Source organism: Lontra canadensis, unplaced genomic scaffold (genome assembly GCF_010015895.1).
Source record: "Lontra canadensis isolate GAN:19392208 unplaced genomic scaffold, GSC_riverotter_1.0 scaffold122, whole genome shotgun sequence".
Taxonomy (NCBI): domain Eukaryota; kingdom Metazoa; phylum Chordata; class Mammalia; order Carnivora; family Mustelidae; genus Lontra; species Lontra canadensis.
The window spans coordinates 2,983,408-3,003,859 of record NW_022631116.1 but is presented as its reverse complement, the minus strand read 5'-3'; the positions used below and the strand labels follow the sequence as shown (position 1 = coordinate 3,003,859).

The 20,452-nt window shown below is 38.2% G+C and overlaps 1 protein-coding gene across 5 annotated transcripts in view; it reads right to left on the bottom strand.

The window, feature by feature from the left end:
- Positions 1 to 20,452, bottom strand: part of AKAP10 (A-kinase anchoring protein 10) — a 77,592-nt gene that overhangs the window by 31,525 nt on the left and 25,615 nt on the right. For all 5 annotated transcript variants that reach the window (XM_032841344.1, XM_032841343.1, XM_032841346.1 and 2 more), the window contains exons 5-6: positions 5,223 to 5,321; positions 406 to 490 (exon numbers count right to left, since the gene is read on the bottom strand). In XM_032841344.1, the coding sequence (XP_032697235.1) occupies positions 406 to 490; positions 5,223 to 5,321 (184 nt within the window). The remainder of the gene's footprint in view (positions 1 to 405; positions 491 to 5,222; positions 5,322 to 20,452) is intronic.

Here is a 20,452-nt window from a genome sequence, read left to right as displayed (position 1 = left end):
ACAAACAAACTTTGGAGGCAGTTTCAACCTATCTATGTGGATTTAGTAATAGAGCAACCATTAAGCTTAAAACGTGCGCTAACATATTACGGTATCTAACTGAACATGTGCATAGCTTAAATAAATTCTAATAGTCACACTATTCTAATAATCACCCCCAAATGACTTCAGAATTTTAAAAAGTTCTTTTAACTTAGGAAATACTAACATTAAAAACAAACGTGTTTTATTTTTAAGAGTTCACATAATTTATATTTAAAGGACACCACAAACCAAGGTAGCCTTAGATATGCCTATAAGATCCTGTAAACATTCAAAATACTTAAGTCCTCAAAAATTGATCCTTTGTAGTTGAGTGAACCCAAATCCCAAAACCCAAAATGTGAAAGTATGAAATTAACTTACTCTTGCTCCATTGCACTAAAGACTATGGACTGTGCCAAAACGAAACAGTTGGGATCCACCTGTCCATCTTCTCCACAAATCTTTGCTGTAAAAGAAATGGTAAATACATTTCTACTAAATCCAAACCATACACCTTTGTGGATCAGAGTAGGAAATAACTGGAGAGGCATACAAATCAGAAAGTTTTAAATAGAGCTAAGAAAAATACAGGTGGACATATAATCTTGAGGTAGGAAAAGTCTTTCTAACCATAGATATAAAGGCAGAAATCAAAAGATTCAATAGCATAAAATTAATTTCTATGCATTAACACACCCATAAAACAAAATTAAAAAGGCAAACTGGGGAGCGCCTGGGTGGCTCGGAGGGTTGAGCCTCTGCCTTCGGCTCGGGTCATGATCTTAGGGTCCTGGGATCGAGCCCCATGTCGGGCTCTCTGCTCAGCGGGGAGCCTGCTTCCCCCTCTCTCTCTCTGCCTGCCTCTCTGCCTACTTGTGATCTCTGTCAAAATAAATAAAATCTTTTTTTTTTTTTAAAGGCAAACTGCGGGGGGGGGGAATGTGCAGCACCAATGACAGTTTACCCTATATATGACAGATTATTATCATTCATATATCAAGAGCTCCTACAAACTAGTAAAAAATGTCCCCAAAGAAAAATGAGGAAAGGACATGAAGAAATAGTTCGCAAAAGGGGTGCCTGGCTGGCTCAGTCTGGAGGGGATGCTCACTCAGGGTTGTGAGTTTAAGCTCCATGCTGGCTGGGTGTAGAGATTACTAAAAAAAAAATTAAATAAACTTAAAAAAAAAAAAAAGAATAAACATAAAATGGCCAATATGAAAAAATACACATGCTCACTAGCAGTCAAATAAATATAACCACAAGTTAGTATAAGGAGGCACCCTACTGTTTGTCTAATAAACTGGCACAAAATTGTTGTAACAATGCACAAGTTTAATTGTTTAACACTGCACTGCCTTGCTTGGGCAAGGACATGGGAAAACGGACTCTAACTAGTGTTAGTGAGAATATACTGGTATATCCTTTTCTGGAAAGCATTGTGGGAGTTTATAGCATAAACTTTAAAAATAAACATGCCCTTTCAATCAGCAATTCTAAGATGGCAACTTAAAAGAGTTATGGATTTGTAAAAAAAAAGGTTTATCTGTAAAAAAGTTTATCAGAATGTTGTTTGGTAGAAACACGAAATGCGCTAAAATTAGGAATTACCTAAGTAAACCGCAGCACATCAGTAAGCTATTAAATATGGCTGGAAAAAACCATTCACCTACGATGGCTGGTTTCACCTAAAGTTCACGACCTTAGTGAGACCTGAATGAAACCCAAGGATCGTACTACAGTTTCCGGGTCCATTTACTCTCATACTCTGCCAGACAACACACAACCCAGTTTCTCCTCTCTCTTGGAACACCTTAACGGCTCTTTTACTCTCTCTGCTGATGACTTTGCTTCCAGCTTCAATAAAAAAATAGAAGCAATGAGAAAATTATTTCCATCGCTCCCACATCTACCTGGACCTCTACCATGCACTCTGCATTTGAGTACCGGGCCCCATCCTCTTTTGCCTCCTCAAGACTTCTTTCTTACAGCAGTTGTCCTCTGTCTCCTGCATCAATTTTTCCTTTGTTGCTGCCTCATACTCACCAGCTAGAGTCTGTGTGCTATACATACATACTTGTTTGTGTGCTATATCTCATATGCTTATAACACATCACCACAAAAAAACAAAACAAGAAAAACCACTGTCCCTTGACTTAACATCCTCTTCCAGCTCATCTTAATAGCAAAATGCCTCTTAGGAGTTGCTCATAACTGCTGTCCTCACTCCGCCTCCTCTGGCGAAGTTTCTGTCTCCAGTGGTCCACTGAAATTAAGGTAACTGATGGACCAGCTGTCCACAAGGCTGGCAAGTCCATTCCATTCCTTACTTAAAATCTCAGCAGGATTTAACACACCTCTGATCACTCCCTGACTCCCAGAAACACTTTTTCACTTGGCTTCCATTAAGAACTACTCTTCTGAGACATAGCAGATACAGAGCTGACTTTACGGTCTGCTCCTTCTGTGTCTCCTATGCTGGTTCTCCCTCACCCACCAGACTTGTGAATTTTAGGCCTGACCCAAGACACAGTCCTTGGCCCTCTTGTCTGTTCACCATACTCACTCTGAGGATAATGTTATCCACGGCTCTAAACCCATCTATATCCTGATGACTTCCAAACACATCGCCAACCCAGGCCTGCCTCTCTCATCAATTCCTTGCACAGATATCCAACTGCGTATGTGACTTTCACCATTTGGGCGCCTACAAACCCAAACTCCTGATTTTTCCCTTAAGCTATGACCCCTACAATCTTCTTCATTTTATAAATGGCAACTTCACTCTCCCAGTTATTCAGGTTTTTCAAAGAAATGAAGTCATGCTTGATTCCTTTTTCCTTCTCACTCTGCTCATTTTCAAACCATCAGCAAATTCTATCAGCTGTACCTTCAAAATATGTTTTAAATTCTACTTCAAGGATTTGCAGAAGATGAAGGAGGCAGTGGAAGCATAGTTTCTGGGTTATTCTGAATCCCCATATAAAAAGGAAGTAATTAGACAGCAATACCAGAAACCCATGAATAACATTTACAGCAAAACTAGGCAGGTGGGATACACAGTAACAGTGCAAGTGCAGATTTCTTCCAACTGTAACGTATTTGAAGTACAGCTGTATTAGAATATTCCAACCAAAAGAGGAGAACATGGGGTAGGATTAAGAAGAATGGGGCTCAAAGAGGAAAAACGACTGGTCTGAAAACATACAGGTAATTAACATTTTAACTTTCTCAGATCCCTTAATCACTAAATATTATCAACTTATACTTCCAAAGATTATTTCCCCCCTCATGGTTCTGTATCATTAATTAGATACAGTTTAAGAAAAGGAAAAAAAGAACTGAGGTGGTATTTGTGGGTTTTTGTGTTTTTTTTAGATTTTACTTATTTATTTGCCAGAGAGAGAAAAAGAGAGAGAGAGAGAGAGAGAAAGGGAGCACAAGCATGGGGAGCAGCAGAGACAGGGAGAAGCAAGCTCTCCGCTGAGCAGGGCACCTGACGTGGGACTTGATCCCAGGACTTTGGGATCATAACCTGAGCTGAAGGTGGACGCTTAACCGAATGAGCCGCCCAGGAGTCCCTGTTATTTTTTTTTATTTTTATTTCATTTTTAAATGTAATGTATTTGGCTCAAAAATCCCCCCTTTTCTCCCCTACCCCAGATAGTTTGGTTATTTGCTGGTACAAATGAGTGCCCAAAGGAATTACTAGCCAACCAATTCCCCAAACAGTCAAATTCTCATCAGTCAGGACACCCTAGTTGTATTATTATACAGGAAATGTTGGTCTAGAGAAGTCTGGAAGATGGTAGCCACAAATTCCCACATAAAAATAGAGGAATTACATAGAAAAGCCAAAATCCAATGACAACATTTCCAACAAAACTGGGTGAAAACCAAAAATACAAGCAAACGGGGACAAACAACCACTACCCACAAGACCTACATGCTAGAAGCATCTGTGTAGAAGAAAGAAAAGGAAAACAATGGGCCCAGCATCTGACGGGCCCCAAAATAGCCAACAGTTGTTCACTGGGAAGTATGGTGGGCCAATTTAAGAACTACAGCTCAGACAGGAAAGAGTTTTACTGTCTCCAATGATGATTGAGTGAAAAGTATCTCTGGTGAAGACTTCAGGAGCCCCATGCTGGGAAGAATCTGTTAACAGCATGATTCATTTCATAAATCGAAAATACAAAAGTCCCTGTAATAAAAATTAAAACTCAGTACTAGGGCTTGATGGGAATATAATATTTATTTAATGAACAAACAAACCACTGTCATCTGTGATTACAGGTGAACCTAAGGTCCTTCTGATACAACGCAACAAAAACTGACAATTTTTTTTAAGGTTTTATTTATTTATCTGACAGACAGAGATCACAAGTAGGCAAGAAGGCAGAGAAGCAGGCAGAGAGAGAGAGGAGGAAGCAGGCTCCCTGCTGAGCAGAGAGCCCAATTTGGGGACTCAACCCCAGGACCCTGGGATCATGACCTGAGCTGAAGGCAGAGGCTTTAATCCAGTAGCCACCCAGGTGCCCCCAATTTTTTTCTTACTAGGACCTACAGAGACATAGATTTACCTGACACAGTATACATATACATATATGAAAACAATGTCCTGGAATGATGTTTGTTTGCCCTTATTACTGAGTACTTCAATTTTTCTATCTAGTCCTTTTTTTGGCAGAAAGCTAGGTCTAAGAGGAGACTGGTCTGAATTTACAGTTTGAAAACCACTGCCAAATAGCATACTACTTAATGTGTAGGCTAAACTACAAATCCTGACTCTGCCATGTCTTGAGTTGTGTTACTCTAGGCAAATTATTCACTCTCTTTGTGTTTCTGATTCCTCGTTTATAAAATAACAACTATATTCACGTTACAACGTTCTTTAGAAGATTAGAGTTTATCCATGAAAAGTGCCTACAATGCTGTCTAGGACACACTGAGTACGCAATAAATGTGTGCTACCGTTACTTCCTTGCTGCTGTTGTTATTTGAATCAAAGTCTAAGAATTTGGGTCCAATATATGAGAGAGGAAAATCTAAAGTGAGATACAGTGGATATATAAAGTGCTCTGAAAACAGACTAGGAAGGGATATGTTGAATTCCATGTTCATAAAAAATCTCTTAGTTAATAACCAAAACCACGCATTATTTATTTATTTTTGCCATAGCTTCAAGCACTGCTTACCTATGATGTCATTTCTCATTGCTTCTGTAATTGGTATTGGTTTAGCAGCATCTGGAGATATATATTTGGTAAAAGTATTCACTGCATCTTGTTCTATACCTGCAAAGAAAGAAGGGGATAACTTAAAAATTCAAAGAGCAACTTGGACGAGTAATGGACTAGAATCATGAGCAGCAGACCTATTTGCGGTATGACCAAGCAAACACACACACAAATCCATATACGTATATTACAAATATAAATACGTATCGCAAAGTATTTAGGACAAAACAAGTCTCCAGCACGTTATGTTTTCACTGTCTGGTTTGTGGAACAGAGTTCTATGTGAATCTCCTCCCTGACTCCCATCTAAACTAATGAGCTCCGCAACAGCAATTACTTCTGCATGTTTTCTTTCCAGGTCTCTTCTCCAAGTCTCAACTTGAAGGACTTGCACAGGAAATGCAACAGCAAGAGCTGTTAAAAATAAAAAATTATTTATAAACCTACACTTAAAATATTTTACAAAATGATTTCACATTCATAAACACATCTGTTTAACTTTCAACGACCTTCGAAGGTTAAAACAATGAGTCTCAAACTTTTGAGTTTCAGGACTTCTTTGCAACTCTAAATTACTGAGGAACCTAAAGATCTTTCGTTAGTGGGAGTTTTGGCTATAGATATAAAGGTATTAGAAATTTAAAAAAACTGGGGTGCCTGGGTGGCTCAGATGGTTAAGCCACCGCCTTTGGCTCAGGTCATGGTCCCAGGGTCCTAGGATCGGGCCCCGCATTGGGCTCTCTGCTTAGCAGGGAGCCCACTTCTCCCTCTCCCTCTGCTGCTCCCCCTGCTTGTGCTCTCTCTCCTCTGTCAAATAAATAAATAAAATCTTTGGGAAAAAAAAAAAAGAAATTAAAAAAAAAACAAGAAAAATTTCTGACTCAGTTAAAATTAACATTAGTAAATCTTTTTTAAGTTAACAAATACATTTTTTATGGAGAAGAAACTATTTTCCAAACAATACATTTCCAAAACACATTTCCAAAAATGTATTTTTATGGAAAAAAACTATTTTCCAAAACAATTAGTGGGAAGAGGGCATTATTGAACATTTTTGCAACACTCTGTTTATATTGATAGAAAACTGCTATGTTTTCGTATCTGCTTTGGCATTCAATCTGCAATGCTATTTTGTGTTGGCTGAAGTGTATTTTGATACAGTGATATAATAAAATACACAAACACACACACACACACACACACACACACACACACACACACAGAGTCTTCATCCCTGTTCCTGGCAGAGAGCTTCTAAAACCCCTGGAATTTCCTGAGTAGTAGGGGTGAGAGAAGCATATTTTGTTATTCATAATATGCCCCTTTCAACCATAGAAAAGTTTATGGTCATGAGGTGACTTGCAGAAATGGGGCTGGTTGCCAGAGAAACCAACCATGAGATTACAGAATCAGAACTTTCAGCCCCACTCCCCACCCTCCAGGGAGAGTGGAAGAGCTAGGGATCATCAAGTTAATCACCAATGGCCAGTAATTCAACCAATCGTGCCCACATTATAGAACCACAAAACCCCTGAATGAAGTGGTTCAGAGAGCTTCTGGAACGGTGAATGCATCCATTTGCTGGAAGGGTGGCACATCCCAACCCCACAAAGACAGGGCCTCCTGCACTTGGGATCCTTCCTGACCCTGCCCTCTGCACCTCTTCACTTGGTGGTTCACTTGTATACTTTATAACATACTTTAAAATAAACCAGTAAGTGTTTCCCTAGGTTCGGTGAGTTATCATAAAAATATTATTGAACATGAGGAGAGGTTGTGGAAACCCCGGATTTATATATAGCTGGTTGGCCAGAAGTATAGGTAAAAACTTGAGACTTGCAGCTGGCACCTGAAATGGGGGACAATCTTGTGGGACTGAGCCCTTAACCTGGGAGGTCGGCGCTACCTCTGGGGAGTTAGTGCCAGAATGAATTAAGCGGTAGGACCCCACAGAGAGAAGAATCCTTGGTGTGAAAACCCACACATATCAGAAGCTTTGTGAATGGAGAAATGGTTTTCTTTTATCTGTATATATTTTTAAAGATTTTATTTATTTATCTGACAGAAAGAAGGAACACAAGCAGGGGGACTGGGAGAGGGAGAAGCAGGCTTCCCTCTGAGCAGGGAAACTGATGTGGGGCTCCATCCCAGGATGCTGGTCTCATGACCTGAACCAAAAGCAGATGCTCAACAACTGAGCCACCTAGGCACCCCTCTTTATATTAAGAAAATCTTGCCTCACATATGCAGAGATGGGAAAAGGAGTATTTTAACAGCTTTCTGAAATCACTGTGAAGATATTCTTCTTTGATACTACATCAAAACTTGACCAGTGGTAGTTTCTTAAAGGTTAGTTAGAATGTGGAAGTGCAAACTAGCAAACTTGATCAGTAAACCTGTCTGTTATATTAAAACCCAATGGTCTATTTCCCATGGTAAGTGGATCTTTTTACTCTTGATTTTATGACATCACATACTTTTGAATATTTCTGAAAATATTGGTTCACTGACTTACGCAGACCTCTGAAACATGGATACACTGCATCATACAGTGTATCACATCATTAATATCACCTTATCAAACACTATAAAGCTGCCAAAGCACAGGGTGGTGAATACAACTTTCCCAAAATTCTAATTTTCACTTGAAAAGGCTTACATTTTACAGAGGGCAACAAATACCGTCTGCAAAAAACACTATCAACAAACACTTGAAATGACAAGCTCATTTCATTCATTTCCAAGAAAACATCTGGAAAAATACCTAAGTCTGTGTAACCACAGTCTTTCTTTGGAGTAAAAATGGTATTCCATCAAAAAAGCAGCTGAGGAGTGCCTGGTCGGCTCAGCCAGCTGAGGGTTTGACTCTTGGGTTTCAGCTCAGATCATGATCTCAGAGTCGTGAGATCAAACCCGGTGTGGGACTCTGCACTCAGCATGGAATCTGCTTTAGATTCTCTCTCCCCATCCCTTCTGTTCACTCTCTCTCTAATAATTAAATCTTAAAAAAAAAAAAAAAAAAAAAAAGCAGCTGCTTGAGCTTACAAAAGCAGTCAAATATACATGTACTTTTCCTTAAAACAAGTAGCATACCCGAATATGCAAAAATGTTCTGCACGCTTCTCATGTCATCACACATTAAAAAACCACATACCCCTGCTATGATGGGCACTGGATGTTATATGGAAGTGTTGATCACTATATGCACATCTGAAAATAATATTACATTGTATGTTAACTAACTGAACTTTATTTTTATTATTATTTTTTAAAGATTTTATTCATTTATTTGACAGAGAGACAGAGACTACAAGCAGGAGGAATGGTAGGGAGAGGGAGAAGCATGCTCCCTGCTGAGCAGAGAGCCCAACATGGGTCTCAATCCCAGGACCCTGAGATCATGACCCCAGCCGAAGACAGATGCTTAATCGACTGAGCCACCCAGGTGCCCCACTAATTGGACTTTAAATTAAAAAAATTAAAAATAAAACTTATGTATTTTTAAAAAAACCATGTACCCAAGGGTTTTGATTTAACAAAATTAATTATCTACTTCTCCAAAGACGTCTTTAAGTAAAACTGGCACTTAGTTTTACTGGAAGTATGTAGCAGCACAAAAGGACTATTACTACAATTTGGCCCAGTGCCAGCAGGTTTTCCCACAGCTGTCCTTGCCCCATCATTACAAATGTCAACACCGTGAAAAAGACAAACATCATCTCCAAATTATCATGGAAACAGTTTTGACTAAATGGACCCTGTTGAAAAAATTTCTAGGGACCCTCTAAGGGTGGGTTCTTATACTTTGAGAACCTCTGGGTTAAGAGAACAGATTTCTTTCTTTCTTTCTTTTTTTTTTTTTTTTTAAAGAATAGATTATTACTCGGGGCGCCTGGGTGGCTCAGTGGGTTAAAGCTTCTGCCTTCAGCTCAGGTCACGATCTCAGGGTCCTGTGATCGAGCCCCACATAGGGCTCTCTGCTCAACAGGGAGCCTGCTTCCCTCCTCTCTCTGCCTGTCTCTCTGCCTACTTGTAATCTCTGTCTGTTGAATAAATAAATAAAATCTTAAAAAAAAAAAAAAAAAAGAACAGATTATCACTATTTTTACAGGAAAAAAAAAAACCTTATGTGCTAAAAACTAAAATGATCTGTTTACCTAAGAAAGTGCTGGAGTGAAGGAGGGGCAAGGGAGAAGCAAAAACAGTTTTTGTATGTGACTGAAGTTGTTATCAGCTTAATGCAGACTGCTATAAGAACTTTTATATAAGTCCCATGGTGACCACAATGAAAATACCTACAGGAGACATGCAAAAGAATGAGAAAGAAATGAAAGCATATCACTACATAAAAACAAGGGAATACAAAGGAAGGCAGCAAGAAAGTAAAGAAAAAGACCTAAAAGCCACTCAGAAAAACAATGAACAAGATGGCAACAGTAAATCCTACCCTATCAATAATTACTTTAAATGTAAATGGATTAAATTCCCCAAAAGACATGGAGAAGCTGAATTTTTTTTTTTTTTTTTTAAGTAATCAAGATCCCACTATATGCTGTCTACAAGAGACCCAATTTAGATTTAAGGTTACACACAGGCAGAAAGTGAAGGAATGGAAAAAGATATTTCATGTAAATAGTAACCAAAAGAGAGCGGGGCAAGGGGATTAACCTTGTATTAGACAAAACAAACTTTAAGTCAAAAACTGTCACAAGAGACAATGATAAAAGGGTCAATCCACCAAGACACTATAACAATTATAAATATATATGTACCCAACATCAGAGCATCTAAATATATAAAGAAACCACTGACAGAAGCGAAGGAGGAAACAAATAACAATACAATGATTTCAATACCCCATTTTCAATAATCAATATAGAACATCCAGAGAGAAAATTTGGAAGGAAAGAGGACTCAAACACCACAGACGAAATGGACCTAACAGACAGGTAAGATAGAGCACGTTCCACCTACAGCAGCAGAATAGAATACACATTCAGATCACTCTCTAAGACAGATCACACATTTGGTCACAAAACAGGTCTTAAATTTAAGACAGAAACCCAACGAAGTATCTTTCCCAACCACAATGGAATAAACCCAGAAATCAAAAGCAAAAGGAAAACTGGAAAATTCAGAAATATGTGGAAATTAAACAATTATACTCTTGAACAACCAATGAGTTGAAAAAGAAATCGAAATGGAAATTTAAAAAATATCTTGAGACAAATGAAAACACAAAATACCAGAATTTTATTGGATGCAGTAAAACCAGTATCAAGGGGACATTTATAGCTATAAATGCTTACATTAAGAAAGTAGATTTCAGGGACGCCTAGGTGGCTCAGTTGGTTAAGCGGCTGCCTTTGCCTCAGGTCATGATCCCAGCGTCCTGGGATCGAGTCCCACATCGGGCTCCTTGCTCAGCAGGGAGCCTGCTTCTCTCTCTGCCTCTGCCTGCCACTCTGCCTGTGCTTGCTCTCCCTCTCTCTCTCTGACTAATAAATAAATAAAATCTTTAAAAAAAAAAAAAGAAAGTAGATTTCAAAGAACTTATCTTTATGTAAGAAACTAGAAATAAGAAATTAAGCACAATGTTAAAAGGAAGGAATAAAAATTAGAGAAGAAATAAATAAAATACAGAATAGAAAAACAATGGAAAAATCAATGAAAAGGTTGGTTTTTTTAAGATCAACAAAATTGACCAACTTTTAGCTAGACTAAAATAAAAAGAGAGACAATTCAAATAAAATAAAAAATAAACGGAGATATTACAACTGATGCCCCAGAACTAAAAGTATCGCAAGACACTTATGAACAATAATATGCCAACAAATTAGATATATGCCAACAACTTAGAAGAAATAAATTCCTAGAAACATACAACCTACTAAGACTGAATCACCAAGAAAGAGAGAAACTGAACATATCTACAATTTGTAAGGAGACTAATTCAGTAATCAAAAACCCTTCTAACAAAGAAAAGCCCAGGAACAGATGGCTTCACTGGTGAATTCTACCATATTTAAAGAAGAATGAACAATAATCCTCAAACTCTTTCCAAAAAAATTAAAGATGAATACTTTCAAACTCATTTAATGAGGCCAGCAATACCCTAATACCAAAGCCAGACAAAGACACCATAAGAAAACTATAGAACAAACAAACTGAGGGTTGCCGGGGGAGGGAGGCAGGGAGAGGGTGGTAGGGTTATGGACATTGGGGAAGGTATGTGCTATGAAGTGTGTAAACCTGGCGATTCACAGACCTGTACCCCTGGGGCTAATAATACATTATATGTTAATAAAAAATTAAAAAAAAAAAAGAACTACAGAATAATATCCCTGATGAACATATATATATATATATATATATAACATATATATATATATATATGTGTGTGTGTGTGTGTGTTCATATTATATATATATATATATAAATATAAATCTCAACAAAATATGAGCAAACAGAATTCAACAGTACATTAAAAGCATCACATACCATGACCAAATGGACAGTCCAACACATGAAAATCAATTATAGTGATATACCATATCAACTTGACAGATGCAGAAAAAGCATTTCAGAAAATTCAACACTCTTTCGTTATTTAAAACTCTCAACACACTAGGAACAAAAGGAAATTACTTCAACATAATAAAAGCCATATATGGAACTCATAGCTAACATTTTACTCCATCATGAAAAACTGAAAGCTTTTCCTCTAATATTAGGAATAAGGCAAGGATGCCCACTTTTAACCTCTCTATTTAACATAGTACTAGAAGTCTAGCCAAGGCTATTAGGATAGGGGGGAGGGGCAGTATCCAAACTGGAAAGGAAGAAGTTAAATTATCTCTGTTTGCAAATGACTTTATCTAATATGTAGAAAACCTTGACGACTCCACAAAAAACTGATAGCTGAATTCAGAGTTAGAGATACAAAATCAACATACAAAAATTAGCTGCATTTCTATATAGTAACAATGAACTATACTAATCAAAAAGGAAATTAAGCAAGCAATCCCACTTACAATAGCATCACGGAGAACAAAATACTTAAGAATAGACTTAACCAAGGAAGTGAAAGATTTGTACACTTAAAACTGTAACACATTGCTTAAAGAAATTAGAGGGCACAAATAAATAGAAAAACATCCTGTGTTCGTGAAATGGCAGACTTAATATTGTTAAGATGTGACTTCCCCAAACAATCTACAGACTCAACAGAACCCTTATCAAAATGTCAGTGGTAGTTTTTTTAACAGAAATAGAAAAATTCTAAAATTCATAAGGCACCACAAAGGACTTGAATAGTCAAAAGAACCTTGAGAAAGAAGAACAAAGAGGCATCACACCTCCCAACTTCAAAAACATTATAAAGCTACAATAATGAAAACAGTATGGTACTAGCATAAAGACAGACCGAAAGAACAGAACCACAATGAGATATCAGTCATCTCGTACCTGTTAGGATGATCATTACAAAAAAAAAAAAAAAAAGTTAATGAGAGTTAGCGAGATATAGAGAAAATTGGAGCCTTCATGCACTGTTGGTGGGAATGTAAAATGGTGTGACTACTGTGGAAAACAGTATGGAGACTCTTCAAAAAAAGTTAATATTTATACCATCCAGCAATGCCACTTCTGGGTTATTCATCAAAAAACAAACCAACCAACCAATCCTGAAATCAGGATCTTCAAGAGATACTCGTACTCCCATTTCATTGCAGCATTATTCACAATTGCCAAGATACAGAAACAACCAAACGTCTGTGGACAGATACACGTATAAACAAAATGTGGTACAGACACACAACGGAATACTGTTCAGCCATAAAAAGAAGGAACTACTGCCATATGTGACCACATCAATGAACCTTGAAGACATTATTCTAAATAAAATAAGCCAGTCACAGAACAACAAATATTGCAGGATTCCACTTATATGCGGTATCTAACACAAACTCATAGAAGCAGAAAACAGAACAGTAACTGTAGGGGACGGAGGAAGATACAGAGAGCGACTGTTATCAGGTATAAAGTTTCAGCTACCCAAAATGAGTAAGTTCTAGACATCTGCTATACAACATTGTATGTACAGTTAATAATATCGTACCATATACTTAAAAATTTATTAAGAAGGTAGAGTTCATGTATCTTTTTTTACCACATCAAAAAAAAAAAAAAAGATGACGACGACAAAAAAATTAAAGAAAAAAGGGAAAGTGCAAGAGTTAGGACAAAAGCTCAGGTCTGACATCAGCACCGGTACTGCCTCTAATATCCAGAGCTATAAAAAGATGTTTTGGGGAAGGGAAGCTGTGCTTGTGTGTAAATTAATGCTCTCTACAATCAAGGCCTCAATGAAAGGTATCCATTGTGAAGATCTGGGGGGACTATTCTGCCTTTAACCAGATATAACATAATCCAACCTAATTTCACTCTCTCAACAAACATTTATTGTATAGCCACTATGAGCAAATTGTTAATCAGAACAAAGACACTAGTTTTGTTGAAAATGTCTGTCAAAAAGCCTAAAAATCAGAACTTGGGTTGTTTCTCAGTTCTTGCTTTTCCACCACTAAAAACAGCTGCCAATCCCAGACAAATGCTGTAAGTTGTATAGACATTGATGCATTTATTTTCCGGGCGATTAAGCTCACTGGAAGAAGTTTTGACACCTTTAAATAAAATATTAACTATATTTCATTTCAGAAACACCGAATGAGGTTACATCCTTCTTTTGGATCAAGAGAATTCAGTTTTCATTTAAGAATAAAAGGACACTGGGGCATGGAGGTGGCTTAGTCAGGTAAGTGTCTGCCTTCAGATCAGGTCATGATCCCAGAGTCCTGGGATAGAGCCCCAGCCCCTGCTTCTACCTCTGATTCTCTCCCCCTCAGGCTCTTTCCGTCTCAATCTCTCAAATAAATAAAATATATAATAAAAAAAATATCAGTTAAGCAACCGACTCTTGATTTTCAGCGCAGGTCAGGATCTCAGGATCATGAGATCAAGCCCGGCTTCAGGCTCTGCGCTCAGTGGGAAGTGTGCTTGAGATTCCCCCTCTCCCTCTCCCTTTGCCCCCTGCCATGCACTTTCTTGCTCTCCAAAATAATAAAATAAATCTTAATTTAAAAAAGAAAGAAAGAAAGAAATTAATTCTTCACACTATAAACTTCATGCAATGGACAAAAATTTTCCTGAATGCCTAGCCTGTGACTATTTCATTTATTTCTGCCTCCTTGGTGACCAGTACAGTACGTGGCATTACACACTAGGTGCGTAGCAAATACCCATTGAAAGAATAAATTTACCACAAATACTGGCTGAAAGAATTAATTTACTTGATATAGAAACACATTTTTTTCTGTTATTTCATTTTATTTTTTAAAAGATTTTATTTGACAGAGATCACAAATAGGCAGAGAAGAAAGCAGAGAGAGGGGGAAGGAGGCTCCCTGCTGAGCAGAGAGCCAGATAGTTTGGTCACGTTGGATTATCCTAAAACATTCTAGCGTTAAAAAAAAAAAAAACACGGTATTTTGGCTAGGATTCAGGCTGTTCCAAATATCAATTTCTTTTTTTTTTTTTTAAGATTTTATTTATTTATTTGGCAGAGAGATCACAAGTAGGCAGAGAAGCAGGCAGAGAGTGAGAGGGAAACAGGCTCCCCGCTGAGCAGAGAGCCCGATGCAGAGCTCATTCCCAGGACCCTGGGATCATGACCTGAGCTCAAGGCAGAGGCTTTAGCCCACTGAGCCACCCAGGTGCCCCTATTTTTTTTTTCTATTATTTTAAATTAGCAGCCATCTCTATGAAAATATTTGAAGTCAGAAATCCTTTTTAGTCAGAGGGAAGAGGACATTTTATCACAAGAGGGCTTGTGATAAAATGCCTTAAAGCAGAGAAGAAAGTCAAGGGAAGTGGGCTTCAGCACAAGGAACATGCAAGCCTATTAAAGACTCTGCATTAGTTACTCCCAAGTGGCTATTAAGGAGAATGTGTATTAGCAAAATGAAAAATTAACACATTTATTAACATTAGCTCAGAAGACCGTATCTTGTTAACCTCCACCTCTTTGCATAAAGATCCTAACACCAACTCAGTATCTATTTAAATGGAAGTACAAAACACCAGTATATCCTAAAGAAGTTACTCAGAAGAAATTACACATCAACTCTGAGCTCTTAATCTCAATCTTTAGTTACAAAAGCAATAGGCCATTACAAATTCTTTTTGGTAAAGAGTTATAAGGACCTATTAAGAAAACCCTAGGCTACCTGAAAGTGATACAGGCAAATACAAAAAGGTTTTAAAAGAAAAAGTGTTTCCACTCTATGAAAAATGAGAGCTGGAACCAGAACGAGGAGAGTAGGCATTTCTATGCTCCAGAAAAGTTCTAAATACAATTGTAAGAGGCGCTGACAGATGGCCACCTTCTGTAGCTCAAGAGGTTTTTTGTTTTGTTTTGTTTTTGTTTTTTAAAGATTTTATTTATTTATTTGACAGAGATCACAAGTAGGCAGAGAGGCAGGCAGAGAGAGAGTAGGAAGCAGGCTCCCCACCGAGCAGAAGGCCCAATGCGGGGCTCAATCCCAGGACCCTGAGATCATGACCTGAGCTGAAGGCAGAAGCTTAACCCGCTGAGCCACCCAGGTGCCCATCAAGAGGCTTTAATACAATGAAAATAATTATAATAGGAACCACAGAGGTAGATGTTAAACCACTATCTTCCCAATGATTTGCTTTTAGGGGAAAACAGAAAATCCACACGCTGTGACTTGATTTGAAATCCTAAGGAGTAGGTCAAGATGAAATAAGCACGTGCCACCCAATTTCCCAAGGAATGCAACTAAAAACACTAGACAAATTTATCTGAGGACCTGGGAAGTAAATGGTGTAGCAGGCAGACAGAGAAAGGAAAACAGAACTCAAAGCACCACTACACCAGGGGCAAGTTTCCCACTTTCTGTTCCTCCAGGATCTCCTAGCCTGGACTCAAAAGCTGACATTACACACCAGATGCACAAAGAAAAGCTCCAGAGAAGCCTTCTATTTCTGGTCTAAGGAAGGGGACTCCTATCGATACGGGAGAGAGAGTGAATTTCCTGGACTCTTGTTTCATCCCTTTCACGCTAGTCCTGGTCCCCAGGGAACACCAGGCCAGCAATGCAGGCAATGGCGGCAGCAGTCAGGCAGGCTCCTAAAGCTCTACAGAGAAACTGTGGTCCCAGTAGGAAGAGGAGAATCCCTAGTTCTGCAATCTTCTGCCCTCTCACTGCTTGGCCAGAGGCAGACATAGTCATGGAAAGTAAAGCCCCAACTTTTTAGCCAAACAACCAGGAAGGTGGGCTCCCCCAGGCGCCAGAAGTCGTTAGAAAGAATGCAGAACAGGAGGTTCGTGAAAAGTTTACCAAGTTGTATGTGTGCTCCTGGGCTCATACGTGAGCTGGGCATGCATGGACTTGACTGAGAGCGCATACCAAAGGGTCTGAGAACTAAACTATGACCTTTCCAGACAGGATGCTTGCAGACTTATCATACACGTAAAATCCAAAAAATGAATGGACTCTTAAACCACAGCTTACAGAATGCTAGTTGGAACTTGTAGCCTGAACCTAACCAGGCAAATTTCTTGCTAAAGCAAAAATTCACCATTTTCTACAGGATTTAAACACGACCCAGAATCACTGAAGTCAAACTGTCCATAATACAATCCAAAATTAACTGCCTTTTAAACCCCCAGAAAATCCCATTATCTCACAAAGGAAAAGATAAGCAAGATATACAGATGCTGGAATTATAGAACAAAGTCGTTGTTTCTGTTGTTTTTAAAGAAACTACTATACGGGTGCCTGGGTGGCTCAGTTGGTTAGGTGTCTAGCTCTTAATTTCAGCTCAGATCATGATCTCAGGGAAGTGGGACTGACCTTGCATTGGGTTCTGTGCTGGGCGTGCAGCCTGCCTGAGATTCTCTCTCTCCCTCTCCCTCCGCCCTTCCCCCAAGTGCATGCTCACGCACATACGCGCTCTTTAAAAAAAAGGAGGGGGGTATTATAACCATGTCCCAAGAAGGTCAAATACTCTTGAAACAAATAGAAAGACTGCCTCCACAGAGAAACAGAAGATTTTATTTTTTTTAATATATTTTTTTAAAGATTTTATTTATTTATTTGACAGAGATCACAAGTAGGCAGAGAGAGAGGAGGAAGCAGGCTCCCCCCTGAGCAAAGAGCCCGACGCGGGGCTCGATCCCAGAACCCCGGGATCATGACCTGAGCCAAAGGCAGAGGCTTTAACCCGCTGAGCCACCCAGGCGCCCTGAAACAGAAGATTTTAAAAAAGCAAACAAATGGAAACTTTAAAACCAAACAATAATAATAACAACAATAATAACCCAAACTTAAAATTCACTGGAAAGACTCAAAGCATGACGAAATGACAGAGGAAAGAATCAGTGAATCAGAGATAATATGAATAGAAAATTTCCAAGCTAAACAATAGGAAAAAAAAATTAGAAAAAGTACAGAACCTCAAGGACCTGCAGGACAATGACAAAGATACAACATTTGCGTCATTAAAGTCCCAGAAAGAAAGGAAAAAAGTACAGTGCCCCTAAGAATGTGAAGAACAATGGCTGAAAATTCACCCCCAAAACGCAAAAACCAAACTTCTAAAATCAAGAAGCTTAGTAAGCCTCAAATAGGAAGAAACTCAAAGAAATCCATACCTGTACACTATAACCAAATTGCTCAACATTAAAGACAGGTAAAATATCTCAAAAGCAGCTATAGAAAAGATGTTAAATACAGAGTAACAATGATTCCAAGATTGCAGATTTCTACCAGAAACCACAGAGGCCAGAGGCAGTGAAACACCGCTTTCAAAGTGGTAAAAGAAAAGAACTACCAACCTAGAATTCTCTATCAAGCAAAAATTCAAAATAAGGAGAAGTCTCAGATGGAAAATAACTGAGAAAATTATCTGATAGCAGTCTTGCTTTAAAAAAAGTGCTAAAGGAATTTTTGAGACACTGGTAAAATGGTACCAGAAATAATAACCAAACTTCAGGAATGAAGGAACAGTAACAGCTACAGCAAATATCTGGTTTAAATGTAATCAACAGGGACGCCTGGGTGGCTCAGTTGGTTAAGCAGCTGCCTTCAGCTCAGGTCATGATCCCAGCATCCTGGGATCGAGTCCCACATTGGGCTCCTTGCTCGGCGGGGAGCCTGCTTCTCCCTCTGTCTCTGCCTGCCATTCTGGCTGCCTGTGCTCGCTCTCTCTCCCTCTCTCTCTGACAAATAAATAAAATCTTAAAAAAATAAATAAATAAAAAATAAATGTAATCAACACTTCTTCTTCTAAGTTCTTTAAATTGTGGGGGTTTTCAAGAAAATAGATGACAAACTATAACATGTGAGCAGGAAGGAAAAGGGACCTAGGTGGCATGCTTTACATCCCACTTAACATGTAAAATGCTAATTTTAAGTAGACCATGTAGGCATGTATATTGTAATCCCTAGAGAAACCACTAAAAAACCTATAGAGAGAGATAAAATCAAGAAATCATAGGGGCCTAGGTGGCTCAGTCAGTTGGGTATCTGCTTTTGGCTTGGGTCACAATCTCAGAGTCCTGGGATCAAGCCCCATGTCAGGCTCTGACAGAGACTCTGCTTCTTCCCCACAGCTTCTGTGTGCTCTCTCTCTTCTCAAATAAGTAATCTTTAAAAAAAAATCATAAATTGCTAGAAAAAGGAAAAAAATCAAACAATCCAAAAGAAAGAATAGAATAAAAAAATCAAAGGATGGGAAACAAAAGGAATAGAGAAAAAAAATAAATGGGAGACCTAAATCCAAATACATTAATAATTATACTTAATATCATTACATGTTATATTAACAAATAGGAGTAATTACATATTATAATGTAAGTAATCATGTTACAATTAACTACACTTAATACAAATAACTACACTAAAACTTACGCTGAAATACATTTATCAACAAAAAATCAGACTGTCAGAATGGATTTAAAAAAAATTACCCAACTACATGCTATCAAAAGAAACTCACTTTAAAAATAATAAAGGCAAGTCAAAAGTAAAGGGATAGAAAAAGATATACCATGTAAACACCAATCAGATTAAACCGAGACACCTCTGTATTACATGCTTCTCTTAAAGAATGATCTCAAATAAACAATCTAAGTTTCTACCTTAAGAAATGAGAAAAAGGGGGCGCCTGGGTGGCTCAGTGGGTCAAGCCTCTACCTTCGGCTCAGGTCATGATCTCAGGATGTTGGGATTGAGCCCCGCATTGGACTCTCTGCTCAGCAGGGAGCCTGCTTCCCCACCCCACCTCTGCCTGCCTCTCTGCCTACTTGTGATCTCTCTCTGTCAAATAAATAAATAAAATCTTAAAAAAAAAGAAATGAGAAAAAGAGTAAAATAAATTCAAAGCAAGCAGGAGGAGAGAAATAACATAACAGAATCCATGAAACTGAAAACAGGAAAAAAGAGAAAAACTAATTAAATCAAAAGCTGGTTCTTTGAAAAAGACAGATTAAACAATTATGTATACTGGCAAACAAAAAAGATGATACAATTACCAACATCAGGAATGAAAAAGAGATTATCACTACAAACTCAAGATTAAAAAGACAGTAAGGGCATGCTAGATAGTTACATGCCCATAAATTCAACAATTCAATGAAATAAACAATTCCTTAAAAAGCACAAACTACTAACATTCACTCAAGAAGAAACAGATAACCTGAATAGTCTCATGCCTATAAAAGAACTTGAATTCATAGTTTGAAATGTTCTGAAAACACAACACAACAAAACAAACAAATCCATGCCCTTGCAAATTCTACCAAACATTTAAAGAAGAAATAATAACAATTCTACATGATCTCTTCCAGAAAATAGAAGAGGTGGGAAAACTTCCCAACTCATTTCTGGGGGGCCAACATCACACTGATACTAAAACCAGACAAAAGCAGTACCAAAAAAGCCACACAAGGCAGAGTACTAACCACTATACAATCACAGCCCAAAAAGCCAAAGACCAAATCCATCATAAACATAAATGCAAAAATGCTCAACAAAATTTAGAAAATCAAATCTAGCAACATGTAAAAAGAATAATACACCACAACCAAATGGAGCTTACCCTTG